Source organism: Ambystoma mexicanum, chromosome 5q (genome assembly GCF_040938575.1).
Source record: "Ambystoma mexicanum isolate Mex_15411 chromosome 5q, UKY_AmexF1_1, whole genome shotgun sequence".
Classification (NCBI taxonomy): Eukaryota; Metazoa; Chordata; class Amphibia; order Caudata; family Ambystomatidae; genus Ambystoma; species Ambystoma mexicanum.
The window spans coordinates 237,880,444-237,904,698 of record NC_090933.1 but is presented as its reverse complement, the minus strand read 5'-3'; the positions used below and the strand labels follow the sequence as shown (position 1 = coordinate 237,904,698).

General features: G+C 40.0%; 1 protein-coding gene across 1 annotated transcript in view; it reads left to right on the top strand.

The window, feature by feature from the left end:
* Window positions 1–24,255, top strand: part of LOC138498247 (uncharacterized) — a 107,976-nt gene that overhangs the window by 2,684 nt on the left and 81,037 nt on the right. Inside the window, exons 2-3 of the mRNA XM_069622099.1 lie at window positions 13,911–15,680; window positions 15,780–20,518. Of these exons, the coding sequence (XP_069478200.1) occupies window positions 13,911–15,680; window positions 15,780–20,518 (6,509 nt within the window). The remainder of the gene's footprint in view (window positions 1–13,910; window positions 15,681–15,779; window positions 20,519–24,255) is intronic.

Here is a 24,255-nt window from a genome sequence, read left to right as displayed (position 1 = left end):
CTAGTCTCAAACACCTGACTTATAAGACAGCCTTCTTAGTGGCTATCACTTCCATAAGAAGGTTAGTGGAATTCAAGCATTGTCAGTGCAGGATCCTTTCTTTGTTGTACACAAAGACAAGCTGGTTTTAGGTACTCTTACTAGGTTCTCACCTAAATTCATCTCCAAATTTCATGTAAACCAGTCAATCGAGCTACCGGCTTTCTTCCAGGAACCCAATAGCTCAACTGAGGTTAAACCCCACACACTAGATGTGAGGAGAACGGTCCTCTACTACGTAGACAAGACCAGACCGCTAAGAAAAACAGATCAACTGTTTGTCTCCATAGCGCCAGGCAGAGAAGGTGACTGCATCTCTAAAAATGCCATATCTTGGTGGATAGTCAGATGTATCCAACTGTGCTATTCCCTATCAAATAAAACTCTGCCTTTTACGCCAAGGGCCCACTCCACAAGAGGTACTGGAGCCACTCTGGCTTTCATTGCAAATGTCCCCTTAGACAGTATTTGCAAAGCAGCTACATGGAGCTCAATACATACTTTTGCTCAGCACTACTGCATTGACACTCATTCCAAGGCAGATACACAAGTGGGACAAGCGGTTCTAAGACATTTATTCACTCATGAACCTTCTCACATCCCACCTCCTTCTTCTTCCACTGCTCGCTAATCTATGCACAGCATGTGATCTAAGCAGATTCCACAAGCCTCAGAAGGAATACATTACTCACCGTAATCATGTTTCTGATGCTTGTTTCTGCTTAGATTCACATGCGACCCACCCTTCCTCCCCTCGTAGAGAAGGCGCATGAATGCCTATGAGCTTGTCTGATACGTATCTGCTTAGATACAACTATACTCATGCTACACCTCATGCTACCGCATGTAAAAAAATAACAATCTGAGGGATCCCGACACGTTAGGGCTCATGGGTACAGTGGACATTACACTAGGGATAGTATTACTGGCCCGCCCTGTTCGACTTCCCTTTTCGAGATTCGAAAACAACAACTGTAATACTCTGCAGCTTCCACTAAATTTCGGCCTAAACACAGCATGTGAATCTGAGCCGATACAAGCATCAGAAATTACGATTACAGTGAGTAATGTATCCCGTGTATATTCCAATTTCCTTTACATATTAAAGACCAGATACATTTACCCAAAACCCTTGCCACAACTACTGATCCTTTCACTGAAGAAGCCAGTAGTTCTGAGGTGTAGAGACAAAAGACTTGGAAGTAAGACCTACTTGGCTTAATTTTTTAGAAGAATTCAAACTGCTCCATCTAGACAGCAGAACAGAGAGAAAAGTGTAAAGGCATCATGAAGAAGGACACAGACAATAGATTTCAAAAACAATCAATTTTATTAACTTAAATGTCAGGATGGAAAAAGGCCTAACATGCCCTATGCTAAGGTGGGATTTCCCTACCTAAACAAAACTAAGGAAAGTTTTGAGTCAAATAGTTCAACTTAGGAATCTGTTTGTGTCAAAAACCTATCTTGCCTTCACAACTAATATATCATGTATAGGGATGTCAGCAACCAAAAGAAACAGTGTTCAACATAAAGTTCTGAACTTCTTCCAGCTCCCAGCTTTCTTTCAGCTCCCTTCCCCAAGTATAAAATAGTGCAGCACAGAAACAGTCTCAGAATCTCCTTTCTTGGATTTAGGGTGCAATAGTCTTTTTCAGGTCTCTGGGTTTCCTTCCCCAAGGCAGGACTCTGGGTTTCCTTCCTTAAATTCACATTCCCACAATTCAAATAACCTTGAAATTAAATGCTTTTGGTCAGGACCCAAGTTCCAAAATACACAGTTCAAACAACCTGGAAGTGAAATGTTCCTGGTCAGTACTCAGGGTTCCCTTCCCCAAGTTTCAAATGACACAGTTCAAAAGGTTCCATGTGATGTTACCAAAGTTATTTTTACCGAATCAACTTTTACAGAAAAAAAAGAAACATAGATTTTCTTTTTAAATTGGGAGGGTCCACCCAAACTACCTGTTTCCCTACATTTCTAAACCCACCCAAACACCCCCCACCCCTTTCAATCTCTTACCCCATATATATACATTTTTCAGTATTTCTTCAGTAAAAATTCATTCAGTATTTCTTTTTCAGTAACATCACTGGATATCGTTCAAAAGAAAAGAAACACATAATATCCTTTTCTCCACAGTTCAGTCAATGTTATTTTGAAATATTTGTTCAGATAATTTGTAGCCTTCACTCAGGTTGAGCATGTCACTGTAAACCAGGCTTCAGTATCCTTTGTTTGCCTGCTCTTTTACAGTCATATTAGATTTCAGCATACTGTGGTCTGTTGAGAATTATATTCATTTTAGCACTTAAATATATGATGACTTGCCTGGATTTAAACTTCCTTTTCTCTTTTTGTATTCCAGCTGTTTAAATTCTGTTTGGTCACAAGGTTTTAGTTCAGTTCGGTATTTAATAATGATCTCTCCTGCTTAGGTTCATTTCCCCTTTTTCTGTGGTTCAATAGTTGTTAGTTTCACTTTAATTGAATAGTTCAATGTCCGGAGGCCTTCGGAAACGTGTCTCTTGCTACAAGTGACCACTCCAATACATAGTATTTCCTCTTTGTTTGATAATTGACAAATGAACTGATCAGAGACTTTAGAAAATGTACTAATCCTCAGCACGCAGCCGCTCCGATACAAAGTTTTCAGGAAATTTTCAAGTTCACTCATGCGTGCACTGGGTTTCTCAATCAGCAGACACTGACTGGTCACTTTAGGAGTTTGGGCTGCACAGCAGATCACACAGCCTTCTTCCTTTAGTGTCGGGGCTCCAGTTCCTGACCCTCAGACACTCCTGGGTTGGTCCTCTGCCAGAGGGGAGCAAGCACGATAACTAGAAAGGAAAGGGGCAGCCTTCCTGCATGGTTCCATTTGTATTTTCCAATCTGCTCCAGGGAGTCCCAGCTCCCATGTCGTACTGTCAGGTTCTCTGCTGCATGCACCGGCCTCCTGGTCCTTCTCCTGTCATCCCCTTTTCGACTGGGCACGGCTCCATTTATACACCTGCAGCCCTTTGACAGGCTGGAGGTGTGGATGATTACTGAACCTTGCCTCACCACACTTAAAAGGACATGCCTGACCTTCACTGCTCTTAGCAGGCATCTTCCTCATCTCAGTACTGTCGAATGTCAATTGTGGAGAAAGGATGGGTGCTGGCATACAAAAGACCATAAAGGTTGGGGAAGGGTTGGGTTAACTTTCACTAGGGAATGGTGGATACCATGACTCACCAAAGGGCACCCCACTCCCAGTCCCTACAGACCCTCCACCCAGGTGATCCAACCTCCCTTCTCCACCCCCAAGGTCCAGATCCAAAAGTGAAGGCCTTTCCCTGACCACCTGCGCAGAGGATACAAGGAGCTTAGGAGTGAGAATACCCTCAGGTTTCTCACAAAGGGCAGAGGCAGACCATCTACAAGGGGGAGAGCAAGAGGAGGAAGAAACTAAATGCCAAGACAAGGAGGGGACAACGACCCTCAGAGAAACAACATCTCACACGACCCGTTTGGTGAGAGGCCAGAGGTTGAGAGGTCAAGGACGGGGGACCAGGAGTTAGAAATTAAGATTTACAACATCACTTCTAGGATAATAACACCCATGGAGGAATCAGTCCTAAAATTAGGTTTATCCTACTGTCCCAACAACATCTTTGACTTCATCAATTCTAGAATTGATATGTTTAAATTTGTGCGGAAACTCAAATTAAGTTTTATGCCACTCAAGTTTCAGACGCTTCTTCAAGAGTTGAGTATGACAAAAGCAATTCATCCATTGACTGTTAAAGATCTTACACATCTTACATGTCTAGCAGATTTGTAGGATGACATCGTTGGCATTGGTACACAGAGCTAACTTCATAATGAAGCACTGCACAATACATTTGGCATTGACACTGACTTAAGCACCAAAAGTGGCATTAAATGCAAATCCAGGTTTTGCCCTAATATTGTGAATGGCCCCATTGAAGTTTTTGAAGAGATGGTACTAAAAGATTGCAAAAAGTTACCCACACATTCTAGACATAACCGCACCAATCTCTCCTTTGGCCAGAGAGAAGCCATACAAACCCTACAGTACAATGACAATATAGTAATTCACCCCACCAACAAGGAAGGAGGTATGGTACTGTGGGATAAGAAATTATGTCTGGCGTAAGCAAATAGACAGCTACTAGATGCCAACTGTTATTGTCCAGTGAATGAAGAGATACTTCAAGAGTTCAAAAATGAGAGCGAGTCGTTATTGAAAGGCTAGCATGACAAGGAATTGCTTGATCCAAATGAATAGTTCTTTCTTAAAACAGATGATCCAGTAACTCAGATATTATATTTACTACCATCAATTCACAAAGACACAATGAGACCACCAAGGAGACCAATAGTCTCATCAATGAAGAGCCTTTTGGAAACCAGGTCTAAGTTTCTTGAATCCTTTTTTCAACCCTTTGTGCAAAGTCTGACCTCGTATAAAAGAGACACCTCTGATCTTCTCAATAAACCACTTATATGTTGGTTTCCTTAGATGTGGTGTCTTTGTATACCTGTCAGATTACGTCTAGGAAAGCCCACCTTAAATGGTCTCTCACTCATCCTGCCACGTTTCCATACATACATGGCGGGAGTCATACTGGGGTCAGGCATTCAAACAGTGTGTTCCACATTAGTTCCGCTCATGTAAGCGCTGCTTTTCCAACTCATGCACATCCTTGGTCTTGAATACCATACAATTGGAGGTTGCCATGGTGACTGTGGTGTCCATGGAACGCAGGCCGTACGTCACGTGTAAAGGGCGGACACAGCAAGGCTGACGTGCCTAAGGGTACTTATCCTCCTGGTTCCTACAACTCACTGCTTCTGATTTCAAAAGAATTGTGACTTTTGTACACTTTGAATAGCTTGATTTTTCCTCGTTGCCTGAACCTTGAATCTCCTTACGACCTTGACTTGCCTAATCCTTGTGTCCAGATCTTCTTTACTGTGTAACGAAACTCAGACTGTTTACGGATTGAGAACACTCGATACTTCCTGCCTCTGTTTTTTGCCCGCAACCTCCCGACCAGGACTGCTCAACCTTCACTCTTCTGCAAAACGTTTTGGAACTGTTATTTCTCGCACAATGCCTACTCGGAACAGATTACCTGGATTACCTGGAAACACGGAAACTTCCCCTGAAGATGCTCCACTGTACTTCTGCCAAACGTTGTGCTTAAAGACTAGAGTCTTCCATATTGGCGCAAGTCGCTAGGCGTCCTCGTGCCCTCGGGACTGAGAAAAGTCAAGGCCTAGAGACTTACACCGTTGTAGGTGTCCTCGTGCCATCGTGGTTAGGATTGTTTGGAGAAGTACACAGAGTGTTTTCCCTTGGACCATTTTCCGCTCGATTCTGAACCATTGCACACATCCCATGGTAAGCCTTGTGTACTATCCTAATTTACCACTACAGTATTCTTCTATAGCAAGCACTTATACAGTCATTGCTCTCTTTCATAGGTTCCAAGTACAAACATGCACAGGGCATTCTCCCTACCACCCACACTCAGAAGACAACTCTGCAAATACTCCATTAAGGTCAGACCTCTGATTTATTTTTCATGATTCTGAGTGCTCTTACAAGATCAAGAGTTTGACACCTTGTTCTTGTCCTTTAAAGTTCCTGAGGTTCGTGTGTTGTTCCATCTTCCCATTACTAGACTCCTCTACATGTATATTTCATTTATAGGGGTACATTGATAGGAAGAATTCTACGGCTACACTCAGTGGGCAAAATCTGGATTCTGACAATAGCTTTATAGAACATTGTTTCGGTCTTAAAGTTTGTCCATATTTTTAGATACACATTCAGTACGTTTTAGACAACAGAATGAGATGCTTTTGATTATCTTAGTTTTGTTTAGAACATAATGTCTTTATGTTTGACAAACAACTTTTTGAGCAAACCCAGAGAAGAGCCATGGGATCATGTATGGCACCTACATATGCCAATCTATATATGGGGTGGTGGGAACAAACTACTGTATGGGCAGAGAATTATGATGATTATGGTAAACATGTGGTAGTTTAGTATAGGTTCATCGACGATGTATTCCTTATTTGGGATGGGTCATAAGAAAAATTGGTTGAACATATATCATGTTTGAAGAACAATGAGATGAACCGCAAATTTACCATTGAGAGTAGTACTGAAGAATTAACCTTTCTAGATGTCAATTTTGACATGTTTAACAATATACAGACCTCAAATTAATTAGAAAGCCAACAAGCGCTGATGTGACACTTCAGGCATCTAGCCATCATCCTGTTCCCTTAGTGTTCCCTTAGTGAAATCTATTCACGATGGAGAATTTTTAAGGGCAAGGCACAAGGCAGAATTGCTCCACTGAGATACATTTTTTCAGAGTCCCAATACATAAAAGAACGTTTCTTGAAAAGCGCTTTTCAGTGAAGAATGTAGAAATTGCATTTGAGAAAGCAAAACATGAAAATAGAAAAGAACTTTTGAAAACAGTTAAAAGAAGCCTGAGAAGGATGAAGTAGGATTCATAACAGCTTATACCCATCAGGCCAAGAGTGTCAAGTCCATCTTTTCCAAATATTAGCCCATCCTATTATCTGACTGGGACCTAAAAGAGGCATTGAGCTCATTTCCTCAGGTAACTTTCTCTGAAGCGCCTTGCCTAAAAACGTCATTGGCTCCCAACTCATTCCTGACTGGCCCAGTGATTGGCAATTGACTGAAGAGAAAAAATGGAACCAAGGGCTTCTTTAAGTCTAATCACTGTAAGATGTATGATTTTGTTTTGAAAAAATCTGATATCATGATCAGTGATGGTAAATTGGGGACTTTTAAACATAAGATAACTTGCCTAATGAGATTTGTTGTTTATATTATCGAATGTACATGTGGATAATAGGCTCCACAAAAGGATCACTCAAATTGAGAATTTTACTGCACTATTGTGCAATACAAAATGCAGACATCAGGTGTCCAATGACTATGCACTTTATGGAAAAACACAATAGAGATGTCAAATGCATGAAATGTGTTCGTCTAGCACACATTCCGGATCATCCTAGGCAAGACAAAGGAAATTTAGACAATTAGAGTCTAAAATTATCATACGTTTTGAATCCTTAAAACCAAAGGGTCTTAGTGGAGATGAGGAAATATGTTTTCTTGCACTGATCCTTAGAAGCATACAATTTGGAAGTGATTCATGCTGTATTGATAAGACTTGTTGTTTTTAATGTAACTTGGTTTGTCCCCTTGTGCTGTGTTTCTGGGAGGTTTGATGTACAATTCAGGAGATTCTTTCATGTTTTTATTTTTGCACAAAGTAATTTGTGGCATTTTGCACTTTACCAGTGCCTTTTTGCACCAACTTGTGATTTCTGCACAACATTACACTAGCATTTTTTGCTCAATTTGATGCTTGTATATGGATCAGATCAGTTGACCATATGCGCCAAGTACTGTTTTTGTTGGTCTACACCAATTGGCATATTTGCACTTGCGTAGTTTGCACTTGCTTATGTTATTTTTGCATATTGTGCACATTATGATGTCCATATTAACCACAGTCCATTCGTATTATGGGTTATCTCAGTATAGTGAATTGCTGAGTAATTATGGAGATATATTGATGAGCTGTCATATTTGAACTTTGTCATGCCTCTCAGGAACAGTGTTTTTTAGGGGGGAACCAGGTTTGGCACATGCACGTTATATAATCATGATATGAATATAAAAATGTAATGATGATATAATGATAACGTGTATTTTAGGAATGTATTCTGTTATTTATTGTTGTGTTGAACTTGTTTTGTGATAATAGATTTAGAGTGAGACTGGATCGGCTGTCCCGCTTATTTGCACCTAAATATGTACCTGGTTTTCGCATAGCATGGAGTTTGAGCCTGGATCATTAAATGTCAGATTAAAAATCCAGCTCTAGATAAATTAGCACTTGCACTTGAAACCTTCTGATGTATACATTATTTTGAACATTGAATTACTTTTTGTAAGTCACACTATATAAATCACCCACATTATAGTAGTGAATTTGTGTGGAAATAATTGTAATATATTACATGTGATCATATGGGAAAGGCACTAGTCCAAGATGGTGGAATTATTCCACATTGATGAGTGTAGTACACAGGTTAGTCACATGACATTTGTGTGAACAGGAAATGTGTTTCATTCAAAGCTTTATTTAGAGGATCTATGTGTTATAGAGATTAGAATCCTGTCTGAAGAAGTCTAAGTTACAGACAGCAAAGTGCCTGAAAATTTAGAAATTAAATGGTTGAATGGATCGTTAATGCGAAATCCCATAATGTCGAACAAGGGCAGCAAGGGTTGCAGGGGTGTCCCTGACTCCCCTTGTTCAGCATTATGGGTTTAGCCTTTGCGGGGGTGTCCCCAGCTTCCATATCATGGAACATGGGGGAGAAATAAAAAAAAATAAAGTAACATGTTAGTGTTACGAAGATTTTCACTTTGATCATTTCGGCCGCGTTCATTTTCCACTCAAATATTTCACATAGATCCATGGATGGAACGCGTGGCAATATATTATCCGCCATGTTGTGGGATGAGAGAGTTCCAGGATCTATTTTTTGGCATTTCTTTCCGTCGCATCTGCCTGGGTTACATCTTGCAGTCCGCGTACACAACGCTGTATGTTTGATACATTTCTTATTCCCGCCAGTGTGGTGACAGAGGTAATGATGAGTTGCAATGCTGAGTCACACTCCAGAAGGCTAATCACAAGTACATAGTCATCACCGGTGTCCAAATCGGAAGTTACAAAACGTCTTTATTCAAAATTGCATAAAATCCATGGCTCCCAAAAATTCCAAAGGATACGGCGGCAAGATGACGCATTTCGCAACGATCCCGTTGCTTGATAACTTCACATATTTATATATATATCACAGGGTCTGAGGTAGCACCCCTGTAGTTATGGTTAAGTTGATCAACCCATAGGAAGAGCAGATTTTGGGCAGCTTATAGCTTTGGCGCCATTCAATGAATCCTCACCAAACTTTGCAAAAGAAATATACTCTGAATGCTTTTCCAAAGTTTGGTGCAGTTTCATCAAGGGGGGGCAAAGTTATGGAGTGGTCCCAAAACGTTTGAAATCTACATAGATATACATTGAATTTGTTTTGTTCATGACTACAGCTTAAATGACTGGACAGATTTGCACCAAATTTGCGCCGGGAGCGGTTGCCTTGTCCTGAAAGCATGCTTTTGCAAATTTGTTATAAATCCATTCAGTAGTTAAAAAGAAACATGGGCAAAAAGCAGGTAGAAAAAAATTGTGACATCTGCATCGGTCTGCGGACTGACTTCCTGATTCGGTATCTACAGACACCTCTGGACCAATCAGAGAGGCGTAACTTTCGCTGACATAGTATGATTGGTCAATAAAAAATATGAGGTGCGTCAAAGCTTTGGTAACGGTTGCCATGTTGGATTTGTGAACTGCACCTGTAGTCCATATACATTGTGATAAAAACATATTAAAAAACACAACATTACACTTGTCAAACTAACTAAACAAACTCTGGGTAGGTGAGGGGTGATGAGGATGGGATGGATATGTCCAGAAAAAGCAGAAAATCTGGTGTTTTTTCTTCTCTGACATCCACAAACATCTCAGATGTTCGGAGACATTGCTGGGATGCTCGGAACCTTGACAAATGTTTGAGGATATCCATGCATATTTCTGAATTTTGGGGTCAGTGAAGAGCAGTTTTTGTATGGCTTATAACTTTGGCACCATTCAATGAAACTGCATGAAACGGTGCAATATTGTTTTAGACAGAACATTGAATGCAAAGTGTGGTGCTGTTTTGCCAAGAGGGGCAAAATTAGAGAGGGCCCAAAATGTTTGAATGGCTTAGAAATGTGGTGCCGTTTGACGAATCTGCATACAAGTTTGCAAAACATTTTATATACAACGTTAAATGTTTTTGCAAAGTTTGGTGGGATTTTGACAAGAGGGGGCAAAATTAGGGAGGGTTTCAACATTTTGAGATGGGTTATAACTTTGGTGTTATGCACAATCTGCACAAATGCACAAATGCACAAATGTTTCCAAAAAGATCATAGACCCAAACTTGAATGTTTGTGCAGAGTTTCAATGGATTTTGTCAAATGGAGGCAAAGTTTTATCACAATTTTTGGTACCTACATGTTGACACTTTTCAATAAATAAAGCAAACTTGTGCAAGTAGCATTGGCTCTGAAAGCATGGTTTCGCAAATCTGTCTTTTTTATTTTTTTAAAAGTGTCATTATATAGGTACAAAAAATAGTGATATACCTTTTGTGACTGAGGTATAACCTGTGTCCATGGCCAGTGGCCAGATTGTCTGGATCAGGTTGACCCGAACATTCTGACCACTGGCCATGGCCACCAGGGATCACCAATGAGGTTAAATTGGGCGTGGCCACCAGGGAATTTTTTTTTTTTTTTAAATTGGGATAGATTTGAATGGGAAAATTAATGTTGCTAGCGTCTACATCATGAAGTGCTGGATGGGATTGCAGCAAACGTGCGTGAGGAGCATCAGCAAGGACCTGAAAGCATGGTTTTGCAAATCTGTCCTGTGTTTTATTTTTTCCAAAGTGTCAAAATGTAAGTACAAAAAATAGTGATATCACTTTGGTGCTTGGGCGGTGGGCCTGGCCCTCGGCAAGGACAAAAGTCTACTCTTATTTGCTTGTTTGGGGCATGTGGCATGGCCGAAGCCCTAGGTTTCAATGGTAAAACAAATTCTGCCCATGACTACCGCCCGAAGTGCTGGACGGGATTGCATCAAACGTGCGCGAGGAGCATCAGCAAGAACCTGTAAGCATGCCTTTGCAAGTCTGTCCTGTGTTTTATTTTTTCCAAAGTGTCAAAATGTAAGTACAAACAAATAGTGATATAACTTTGGTGCCTGAACAGTGGGCCTGGCGCTCGGCAAGGATAAATGTCTACTGTGATTTGCTTATTGGGGCATGCAGCATAACCGAAGCCCATGCACAATGGATTACGGAGACTGGCCATGGCTGCAAGCCATGAGCACTGTCCATTGGTCACATTGTGAAGGTATAGTGGAAACGAAATAGGATGCAGGGTAGGTGCATTGAATAATGGCAGTGGTTTCGATGGGCTGGGGTCACGGTCGAGCCTCATATCCTAGGCAATTCACCCATGACTTGCATCCCCAGCATGCGCTGCTGATAACGACACATAACTTGTATACAGTGATGTAACATCATGAAACATTTTCACTAATATAAACCTGTGAAATTCACAGAAATAAAGTTGTTAAATGGTTAAGATCCACTAATAAAAACCTATCAAATTCAGAGTAGAAAATTTGTTAAAGGGACGTTATGGTTACAAGTAAAATCGAAAAACTAAAGAAATTTGCATGTTATGGTAAGCTATGTGTCATAATCTGTGCTGGGGCCTGATTATGGCTATGTGTGTAAAGATGGTGTGGTGATGTCACCGACATTCTATTTGGAGTGTTGTTGGATGTTTGGTGTGCTGGGTTCTACTGGTGTCAGTTGGACCTAATGTGCTGGGCTGGATGGCTGTCCCAGTGCTTACCTTATATCTAAGAGAATAAACCTACATGTAAACTACTTACCTTCTGGTGTTCCTGATTTGGGAAAAAGGTTTAGTTTACCACACTATGCAACCATAACTGGTGCCACCAGTATGCACTTCTAGGACTAACACTCAGGACATCAAAGATAACATCACAAATGGCATAATTGATGACATTGCTGCTTTTGGAGCTAACCATTCATTCAAGACAGGACACAAGTAATTGATCATTATTCTTGCAGCATTACGAATAGGGAGTGGGCAGGTGGATCAAGAATGTTCTCAAATAGGGTTAATCTTTTCCATTCAACTGGTGATTGCAGTGAACAAAGACCCAATTCATATCTTATGACAGGGAATGAAACATAGTTGGGTAGATTTAACCAGTGCTGCAACAATTTACCTTCAATCCTTGACCAATCAATCAGGTTGTTGTTAAATTCGGCCCCAAAAAAATAGGCATGGAGTAATCTTCGCTTCATAGTATCGAATCAATGGTAAAATAGATTAACGCCCCAAATTTAATATCAATGTTTTTCAATAGTGCTGAATGTGTCATGATAGTCGGATCGAAGTACTTATATGTGCTCCGACAATTGTTGTTTTGCCTGTTTATTGAGCCCAGATATTTCCAATGGCTCAGTACTTCCAGTTTAGTACTATCAATGTGCCATTGGAATTTCATTTTGTTAGCTTTAATGGAGTTGAAAATTAATATTTTAGTTGTTGAGGCGTTAATCTCTAGATCTTGCCATCTCAAGAAGGAAACTAGACAATTTAGGGAGCACTTAATACATTCGCGGGGGGAATCCTTTAGAATATATGAAAGCTTTCCAAGGATCTTCAATATAAAGATTCAACAATGCAGGCACCAGGACACATCCCTGGCACAATCCACGATATGTAATTTATTGGATCTATGAAGTGACCAGTTTTGTGGATTTGCGTATTGCTATGCAGATTTCAAGGGATGTTAATCAAGGTAGCAGGAAAACCTCAATTCAATCGTTTTTTCAATTAAGTGTCACAGTTTACTCGGTCAAAGGCCATAGACAAAACAACAAAGATGACGAATATTAGATAATGCTGAGCATCAGTCTGGACATGTAGAAGATGCAAAAGGAGACCGTTTAAACCTGCCCCTATGCGCCTTTTAAAGCATAGCTGTCAAAAATCCCGAGTTTCAGTCTGCAAGCCACATCTGTCCAGATCATTTAGTGCGAGTGCCGCAAATATCTTACTTGGGGCATCAAGTCGGGCTATAGGCCGATAGATGGACGGATGTAGCCTATCACCCTTTTTTATTAATTGGAAGTATATGTGACAGTTTCCATGTAATTGAAGTCGAGTGAGATTTCAATATATTAAATAAATAAACTACATTGAACAAACGTAAATAAATAAATACATTACATGGAACAGAAGTTGTGTTATGGGCCATACTGACTGGTTTTTTTCTGCAGAAAACAGAGGCAGGACTCAATTGGGTGAAGATGGTTTGTCAACTCTTTAATAGCAGCATCAGAGAATGGCCACAGGCAAAAAGAGCATACAGGTTCTGTGCAATCGTAGAATGTGTTCTCCTGAATCATAAATTCATCTCTCTTTTACCTTATCTAGTGCGTTGCTCTCAGTGGAATGAGTGGGATATTCTCTGACATCACTAAAGCTCTGTGAAGCCAAGCCAGTTTAGATGCTCACGGTCAGTTTAAAGTTTACATGAAGTAGCTATGAGCGCTGGATCCACTGAATATACTTATGCCTTAATATTCCTCTAACAGCAGTCGTTTGCGGCATCTTTATGAGTGTACACTAATATATTTTTGCCAGTAAAATAAATCTCTCTAAATAATTGTGCTGGTGAAGTGAGTGCATCAGTCTGCCTGCAGGCACACAATTCAAAATGGATTCTCTAGTCAGAAACATTGGCCCTAGTAATTCTCAAATCAGCATACATGCAAATTTGCATTAAATCCACTTACAATGCTTACCAACATTCTTAATGCGTGTATTTTAATTTTTCACTGCCAGCTTTTCTATGCCTGACAGCCTGATAGCTTGGTATCCAGTACTGATATGTTTACTTGTTAGTAATTTTCAGTTTGTGTTCAAATAAAATAAAAAATTAAAATATGTCCTTTTCTTGCAGATGCACAGTTCCCCAACTTACAGCTGAACATCGCCAAAATGTACTTGAAAAAACCTCACATGATTCCAAAACATGTCTAAGAATTCATGACCATTCTACAGGAGATGGGTTCGAAGAAAAACAGCTTTTACAGCCATATTTTCGTCATACGGAATTTTGTGAATTTCAGAGCCAGAAAAATAAATCCTCAAAGCTTGTATTTAGTACAATGACCAGTCTCAATGTAGACCATTACCAGAAACAGATCTCCCAAAATATTTTGCAAAAAGTATTTAGGAGGGAGGGATACAAGGAAGAAGAAGCATTGTCATGCCTGCGTGTCACTGAAGATGTATGTTCTGAAGTTATTCAAAGAATAATCACAGATTTGGGTCATTTGGCCCTATCATTGCCATACTTTACTGAGGGATTAAAGCATTACGCGCCTTATCTGTCAGTTAATGAAGTTAACATTCACTGCTGCATTGAAATTTTAACACTAGAATCCAAAGCAGAGGTGAGGCGTATCGGTAGTGAAATTACTGATCATATGCTTGAAAAGGTATACTCTGTTATTGCCTCTAAACTACAGGGAGAGAAGTGTCCATATTTCAGCTTAAGAAAGGAAACTTTCTTGAGAACTGACAGCTCGAATATGATTTCTCCGAAAGGGATGGGGAAAATGGGCTTTTCAACAGTAACCGAAGAACTAATTGGACATGCCTGTGATGTACTTCAAACTTTTATTATATTTCAGCTAGAGGAGATTTCAATGTCTCAGCCACGCTGGAAATATGTGTGCAATGCACTTAGTACATTTAGAAGAACAAATGGCACAAAAATTAGAGTAGTGCCTAAAACTGAACACAGAAAAAGAAATGTTTTACCAACTATAACAACCAAGCCCTTAATAATTCTTCCAGCTTTTATTTCGACAAAGGATCCTGTGAAACTGTCAGCACATGCAAGCGTAACTCAATCTCTTTTGGAAAACTATGCAGAACATCTTTTGTGTGGAATTCTCCAAGTAATTGAAAATGAGTTAAATCTAGAAACTGATCAAAGAACAGCATTGTGTGGCAATATTTTACCTTTACCTGACATCACCACAGCAAGTAACATTATCAGGTTACTTCTGAGAGATGTACTTTCTGAATGGAAACAAAACAGTGTTTCTCCAAAAGACCAGTCCTTTAGGGCAGAAAGCACCCCTTTAGAGTTGGTTCCAAGTCATACCACTGAAAAATCCTTAGAACTTCGCAGTTCTGATAATGCGGAAACAGTTCTCCAAAGAAATCATGATAGTGTCCGAATTGCACCTCACAATTCTACAAGGTTTCCACCAACTCTAAGCACTCTTGAAGCAGATAAAAAACATAAATCGGCAAAAACGCCCCTTAAAAAAATTAAATTTGCAAAAGTAACTGCCACTGAGAAACGTGAAATGGATTTGGGCTCTAGGTTTCCACCTACAGATATGTGTTCCACGACATCTGAGGGGAAGATAGGACATTCTATCTTTCAAACCTGTGGACAGAGAATCATGAGAGAGGACTTCAAGACAGCCAGTGATATAAAAACATCTTCAGAAAGCATAACAGCATTGCCCATGAAAGGAACAACTGAAACAATTTTTGAATCAGAAGTTCTTAACAGTCTTGAAGTAGATAATGCGGAAGAAGTATTGCCTGAATCATCTAAATTGGACAAATTGATCAAATCCAATAGATTGTCATGTGCCTTAGATCGAAGGTGTGCAAACACACCATCAATTAACCCAGAAAATGTATCTCCATTAAATCCTGTTAATGATGCACTGTCACAGTTTAGGGCACCAATAAAAACAGATTACAATATGCAGCCTGTAGATTTTGAGACCTCAAACATCGACTGTAAGTCAGCAACAAAAGGCACACAATCGTCCTTGCTGAATTAACAGCAAGATCAAAGTGAGAAAACTGATCAACTCCCTAAACCCTTTCACCCAATAGGGCCATATAAGGATGGTGAACTGAAACAGGTGTCATCTTTGGCAGAAATATGCAGGAACTTGCCTCTTGCAAATGGTGTCACCTCACAAAATGTGTGTACACTGAAACCAAAACTGCCACAATTCATTTCATGTGATTTTCCCCAAAGAAGTAAATATGTTTTCAGCAACATGCCACCAAAATGTCTATCTGTACCAAGCACACACGCAACTTCTCCCAATTTGCCAGTTGAAGAAGTGAAACTAAAGCAAGTGTTGTCTAGTTCACCAGAAATAGCAAAGTGCAGAAATCCTAAAGATGATGTGGTACAAAAGATCAAATACGTGCATATACGAAAACAGAAACAATTATCCCTTCCATTTGAAATTATCCTTCCCAATGAAGAGCTGGCACTAGAAGGTGGCAGCAAGTTATCTGCAGAATGCAAACCTACACCAGATGCGGCATCTCCACCTAGTATGCCAGTTGGAGATGTGCAAATGAAGCCATTATTACCTAGTTCAGTTGGAACGGTGGAGTGTATACATTCTGTTGATTTTGAGGGATTGAAAAACACTTGTATTTTAACGCCAAAACGTTCAGAACTCTCCTTCATCAACTGCAATAAAAAGCATGAAACAATTGAGCTGGGCAGGGAAGTAACTAAGAAATGCATGTCTATGATAGGTCTACAACAATCTTACTCTTCTTTGCCAAATGAAGATGTGGAATCAAAGCAAGTCTTAACTTGCTCGGCAGGTACAGATAAAACCATTCATCCAGTAGCTTGTGTAGCATTGAAGAGTAAATGTGTGCCAACACCAGCATGGACAGAATTGACCTTCGGTGAATGTAATGAAGAGCAGAGATGCATGGAACTTGCTAGTAAAAAAGGTGGAGATTGTACAGATATCAAAATCAGTGTAAAAAGCAGTCATGATTTTTTTGAACAAATGCAGCAGGGCAGATCCATTTCACTAGGGAATTCAAAGACCCAATTATTGAGCAAAGCAGATTACCAAAATTGGGGCTTTCCTGCGGATGCCCTTAGATCTGCAGAATTCCATCATATTAATCTTAAAGATCAGTGTGAAATGTCTTTGATAAAGCAAGGACAATATTCTTTTGTAGGTGTTTATCAGGCCTCTTTATTACAGGACATTATCTTTGGACTGTTATCTAAAATCCTGTTTGCATCAGCAAACAATGTTCTATTCAATGGAGTGGTACTGCCGCATGATGATGAATTATGTGAACTTGCGTTAACGTTTTTGAAATCTATGTTGGAATATCTTACAAAATTGCAAATTAAGATTGTAAAAGCAGATGAAACAATGTTCCCCCCAACAGAACTCATGGATATTAATAATGTTGTTCATGTAGTGTCTTACAATATTCTACAGGAATTTGGAACTCAGCAAGCAGTGTACACCTATCTCATACACGACAGCAACATTTTTGCAGAGAAAATTATCAATTTAGTACTTAAAGAAATTTCCTATCTTACACTACAGAGAAATGTTTCTGAAAAATGTGCATCTTATTCATACACAGAGCTAGACAATGATTATATCATTCATAGAGTTATACAGGAGGTTATCCAGTGTGGTAATCAGTGGCAAGCCTTATTACTGCACATTAATTGGCTTTTCACCACCACATTTCTGAAAGATATTGTTACCAAGCTCAGAGCTACACTTTTGCAAAAGCCAAACAATAATATGGTAATATATGCAGAAGCCGAGTTTTCTGAAACTGTAAAACATTTAAGGCATAAAGTAATACAAAACATTTCAAAGGACCTGCATTTGAATACTAACAATTCAAACATAAAGCAGTACTTGCAAATAGCAGTAGATATACACAAAGCTGTTGAATTAGTACACAGAGATATAGTGCATATTTGTAAATCACCCAAAGCGATAGAAGAAGCTTTAGCCAGTAAAAATGAAACAGTTACTGCAACAATTGCCAAAACACTAATTTTAGAACTTGCTCATCTGCAGCTTTCTGGTGAAGTAACAAACATATCTTTCATTCGTTCAGTTGAGAACATTGCACTTTTGCCACAAAAAACAGTTAATTGCCAACAAAGTGAAAAAGTCCAAGAATTACGATTCCATGCAGTCTACCCGGCTTCCTTTGTGGAAGATGTAATTTCTGGGCTGCTTTGCAAAATCATTTTTAACTCAAACTGTCAACTCAAAGAAGAAGATACACCCCAAAATAATTTGCTTGCAAAAGCAATGGAATGTGTTAATTGTCTTACAGGTGGACTAAATAATTCTCCAATTGAGATCGTAAGAGTTAACAATGAAACTCAAAATCTACCAAACAAGGGTGTTGTTGAGAGAGTTGTCGGATCAGTTTATCTTAATGTCATGAAACAATATGGTTCTCATGCTGCTGTTCAAAACTTTATCATGAATAATGACAAGGTATTTGCTGACAAATTGAAATGTTTTCTGTTAGCAGGTTTTTCAGACTATCATATAGAACCATCTAATTTATCCGACCTATCACCTGACCAGTATTCAGGTCTAGAAGCTTCTAATATTATTGAGAAAGTGAAATATAACATCCAAATCCGAGACGAGCCTTGCATGAAACTAACACGTGAAAAGTCTGTTGAATTTATAAAAGAAGTTCTTGTCCACCTTGTTTCAAAACTATTTAGGCCCTTTGCTGAGCACAACAAATGCGCAGAATTCCAAGGCATGTTGACAGATTCTGAATTAAATGATGTAATTTCTAAACTTTTACATGCATTGGTGAATGATATTCCAAATCATGATCTTCCACGTACCGCGGTAGAAATAGTTAATAATCTGAATCTGCATGAAGATATACCAAACATTGTGGATGCTATTTATAATACACTTTTGAAGACGTATGGGACACAGCTGGCAGCACAAGACAAAATTAAATCTGGAAGTAAACATACTGTGGAAATCATATTGTATCACTTAATGAAAGTGATTTCTGGTACTAACTTTGCAGCAGTTCCAAAAGCAAAATCACTACCCTCATATTTACCATCTGATCTAGATGACAAACCAGTACTGTGTTGCCCTAATGAATCTCAGGAGAAAACTGAAGCCATGGGCCATATTACCGTTTTTTCTTCTTTATTTGTGGAGGAAATTATTTCGGGGATTGCATCTAAAATCTTTATCAGCATTCGACATCAGATTGTGCAAGAAAAAGATGTGGCTCAGTCACAGTCTCACCTCCATGAAATAGCTAGGTCTTTTATAAATGCTTTATTGATAGAGGTCGACAACGCTCAAGTTAGAGTAGCCAACCTGTCGGAAGGAAAACAGAATTACCCAGAAATACTTGGACACTCAGTAAATGCAATTGTAAACTGTGTTTTTAAGAAAGTATTTAAAGAATTTGGGAATGATGTCTCAGAATCCTTTTATAGAGGCCTGATGGGTAAAAGCAGCGTATTTGTTGAAAAAATTGTCAGTCTAGCTAAGTCAGAAATGTTGGACTACCAGTTGCAAAGATATGTCACTCATGATTTATCGCTCTGTTCATACACGACCCTCAATGCCAATAGTATAGTTTCAAAAGTTGTGAACAATGTAATCCAAGTCCACAACAAAGGCAGCTCCTCATATGATACAGATTGGAAAGCTCCTTCAACAAACATTGAAGCTGCATGCTCAGATAAAGTTGGAATTACGGTCAAGCAACCTATAGATGAAGGTGAATTTAGGCAACCCCAATCAATTGTTTTGTCTCGCACTGTTTTAGAAGAGGTTGTAGCCACATTTTTAATCAGGCTTTTTTTTAACTGTCCCAGTTTGGCCATAAACTCGAAAGATGATAACTCAGTATCTAGAGTGAAAAAGGTTATTTTGTCAATATTCAATGAATTGTCAGTTGAGATTTTTGAAAAACAAATACAGATTAATGAAGATATTCAGGAAACACGGAAGCTGCATCCAAAAGATGTTCAAGTTGTTGTAAATGTAGTTGACGTTGTTTACAGTGATATTTATCAGCTGTATGGAACTCACTGGTTTATTTGCAAGCAATTGATGTCAAAAAGCACTAATCTAGCACAGCGAGTATCCCGTTCATTAGTTGCACAAATGTGCACTTATCGCTATCATTCATATCAATCATATGGTAAATTATCAGATAAATATGTGGCCTCCGAATCAAGTTATTTTGTTGAAAGAGTTTTCAGAGGTCTGAGTAATTTTCCACCTTCCAGTCCCCCTTTACAGGCCATTGGTCATGGACTTTGTGCGCCAATTTTGGAAGAAATTGCAAGCCAATTTTTAACAAAGATCCTGGTATGCTGTAATTGTGACCAAACCATGACAACCAACAGTAACTTACTCAAAGCTAAATTAAGCAAAATAACGTCAGAGTTCATAAATACTCTGTTAATGAAAATGATCAAAAACAAAATGAATGTGATCAAACAAGCACCGCAAGGAGGTGCTTTCTATCATGAACAAAACACTTTAATTACTGCAGTGGTTGACTCTGTTTACACCAGTGCCTTACATAAATGTGGCTCTGCATATAAACTGTTCACAGCAATTTCATGCAGTGGATCATCAGTGTCTGAAAGAATCGCAAGTCTTATAATTAAAGAAATTTCAAAGCACCAACTTCAAAACTTCACAGCCTCGGGTGTATCTTGCCAGTCCTTTCCCGATGCTGAAATTTCAAGAATGGTTGAAAACATTCTCACTAATGTTGGAACACAATCCAAACGAGATGTCAACATAGCAAAGGTAAGTTAAGTAGAACAGTATTGCTTTTTCTTTCTGTGCATCGCCTATCCATGTTGATAGCTAACATCCATCGTTATCTAATGGAGCACTTCCTCAGGGCTTATCAGCAACTGCTCAATCTAACACTACTGCTGGGGTGCTGGTGGGTTCTGGGGGGCGCCTGAGTTGCACATCATGACACTTTTGGAAATGGGAGTCTGATATAAACTCAATCGAGACTCCTGTCGGTGAAGTTGCAATGGTTATGGTTACACTTTTTCACTTTTGACCACAATATTATGTTTATGCTTTCCTCAAAAAACAGTTTCAAATTGAAAGCAAGCACTTAGGGATGCTCTGTGTCTTTGTATTGACCTCTTTTCACTGGTACATTATTTTATGACGAAGGAATATTTTTTATATTATGCATTTCGATTTCGTTTCTCCTGTGGAGGGTGTCCTTCGTTTGCTTCTATGTATTATTTTGCACTGGTCTTGCTTTTTGTCAAATACTGCCTGCTTTAAATTGAGGACTCTTTGGAAAATTCTCCCCTGTATTCCATGGAAGTTTTATGCCCCGATAGGTTCTTCTTTAATTATTAGTAATATCGATTGCTGTAATTCGTTGTACTTTGCTCTTTCTCGTCATCTGTTCCATCGTCTGCAGAGAGGCGTAGACAGGGTAGGGCCTGAGGGGCAAGGCCCACCCAAAATCTGTAAATGCCCGCTCAGCTGCGCTGTGTGGGCATTTACAGATATTTTTGTCAGTGCAGTGGGCCCAACTACATTAGCTTCAGGCCCCATTTGCTAGACAATCCTGGCTAGGCCTCTGCGTCTGCAGTTGATGCAGAATACGGCAGCTAGATCAGTTCTCCATCCTCCTTTTGGTGCACATAGGACACGGTTTCTACGCCAGCTCCATTGGCTTCCAGTTGAACAACGTATTATGTTCAAGTCGCTGTGTTTGGTTCACAAGGCCTTGTACAATAGAGGTGCTGAATATCTTCAATCAAAGTTTTGTTGCTACATACCCGCCAGGTCTCTTCGCTCTGAATCCCTGAAGATTGTCCAGCCCCCGAAAGCTCTTGTGGGTAGGAGGGAGGTCCTTCTCAGTGGTGGCAACGAAAGCCTGGAATTACCTCCTTTTCTCTATGAGGGATACTCAGGCCCACCTCTCTTTTCGGCGGACTTTTAGTCCTTTCTTGCAGTTAGTCGGTTCTCACCTCTACAGTGTAGCGCCATGATGCCTCCGGGCGTACGATGCGCTTTACAAATATATATAATATAACATAACATATGCCCTTGGAGTACCATTAGTTGTCAGGTATTGCCATCATTGGCTTTAGCACTCGCATCAGAGAGCTGATATTGCTACCATATACGAGGTATTACCATCAAAAGCCAAGAGTCCTCTAAGTTCCAGGTTTTGCCATAAACAAGCCTAGCTACTCACACCATTGCCATCCAATATCCAGGTACTCGCCCCAGTTCAGTGATATGACCAGTAAGCATAGAAGTGCCAAATTCTATCTCTCAGAGGTTAGCAGATCATAGCTGGATTCCATTAAACCCAGCTGGTGCAGCAGTGCTGTATTCTTTACTGTTCACATAGCACAGCAGTTTAAGAATTTGTTCTGACCAGTTAGCACAGCATTTCCAGCTTCCATTATGCAGTTAGCCGAGCAGTGCCTGATTCCATTTTGCCATGTTAACACAGTAAGACCAGATTCCATAGGCCCAGCTAGCAGAGCATTGCCTGATTCCATTTTGCCATGTTAACACAGTAAGACCAGATTCCATAGCCCCAGCTAGCAGAGTAGTGACTGATTCCATTTTGCCATGTTAACACAGTAAGACCAGATTCCGTAGGCCCAGCTAGCAGAGCAGTGCCTGATTCCATTTTGCCATGTTAACACAGTAAGACCAGATTCCATAGGCCCAGCTAGCAGAGCAGTGCCTGATTCCATTTTGCCATGTTAACACAGTAAGAAGACCAGATTCCATAGGCCCAGTTAGCAGAGCAGTGACTGATCCCTTTAGCCCATTTAGACTTATATTACATTACACCCAATTAGCACAGTTAGACCAGAGAATATGGCTCATAATTCTAAAGTTGATGTGCGGGTCCCAGGGGGTACCTGCGTCAATGTGCTTGTATCCTTGTCAACTATCATAGCAGAACCGGAGAGACGAACACGCACGACCTGGGAATGCAGGGATGTTGAGGTGCAATTTGCCATCATTTTGTGTGACTAACCCCTTCTCTGGATGTGCTACCTTAGACAGCGAGACTGGGGAGGCTGGCAGGATTGAGTATCTGCAGGCTAGTTCTGTTTCCCAGATGGTGTGGGGCCTCCCAGGCCTGGCGGGCCACAGGAGAGTGAAACACGGGATACAAGAGCCCTGCCCCCCACTCTCCTGAAGGTGCCTGCATTTGGAGCCTCTTCTTACTCCTGCTGCCCATGTGCTATTTTTAGGTGGGCAGCAGAGAAAGCGCTCTATGCCACAGAGTGGATGTATTGTGCAGGGACAAGATGCACACAGTATTAACATATATTGTTTGTGTTGCGTCCCTTATCCTTTATGTCTCTATAATATATGCTTTGACTTGCTTTGATTAAGTGAGGAAAACAATTGCTTTAAAGCATAGCATCCTCCCTCCCAGTGAGAATTTAGCTAAATAGGCATAGCGCCACGATGCCCTTGGGCTGTTGTGCGCTTTACAAATATGAATAAATAAATAAATAAATTGCTCAATTTGAAGAATGATGGCTATTATGTTCTGACATTGTTGGACCCTTTTCTTTTTTTTTTTTTTTTATTGAAACACCAGTCTGACATGTCTCAATGCAAGCATTGTGACATCAGACTTTTATTACAATGTGGTCCTATGTATCCAAAAAGAAGGAAGAAGAAGAAAAAGAGAAGAGGACTTCTCCAAAACAAGCAAAGGTCCATCAGACTATTACCGTCCGCTCGAGCCACTTCTGAAAATCCTGGATGAAACGTTGTTTCAAATAAAGTTTGTGTCGAGACGTAGAGAGTCCAAGTATTCAACTACGGCACAGCTTAATTTTATACAGTGTCCGGCTGCCGCATATGACCACCAATCTCGACTAATACAGTCCACAGGAATGAAGTCTCCCAGATGCGTCATCCGTTTGGCGGTGGTATCTTTGCATCTAGTGAGGAGATGTTCAGAAGTTTCGGTTTCACAGTGATAGAAACGACATATATTGTTACTCACTTCTTTAAAGTGACGACTCCACATAATTTCTTTCGTTTTTATGGCATTTAAACGAAACCTTAGAAACTGCTCACGATGATGTCGAGACGGGCAGTGTTTTAGGTAGTTGCTTGTAACATTTAGCTTAAGTGCCCCAACTCCAGCGTCTAAGGTGGTCGGTTTCAAGAGACGTGAATCATTGTTCGAAATCCAGCACCATTGTTCGAACTTTTTTTTTGCTAGTTGTGGTCTCTCTAGTAGATCGTTCAGGTTGAGATCAGCAGTGGCTAAGATTCTCAGCATGATTTGCTTCCACTCATCGAGAAGTTTCGAATTCCCTGTGTTACTTGTCGCAGAGAAAATTTGGAATGCAGGGGCTGTCGGAGACAAATTCATCTTTCGCATTACTGTTAAGGACTTCCACATTACATGCGAATGTAGAGAATTCAGTGAAAGTTCGTATCTGATTTGGGTCATTGATATGTAGGTTGGAAGCTTCAGAACACGCCGCCAGAAGATTCCTTCCAATTTT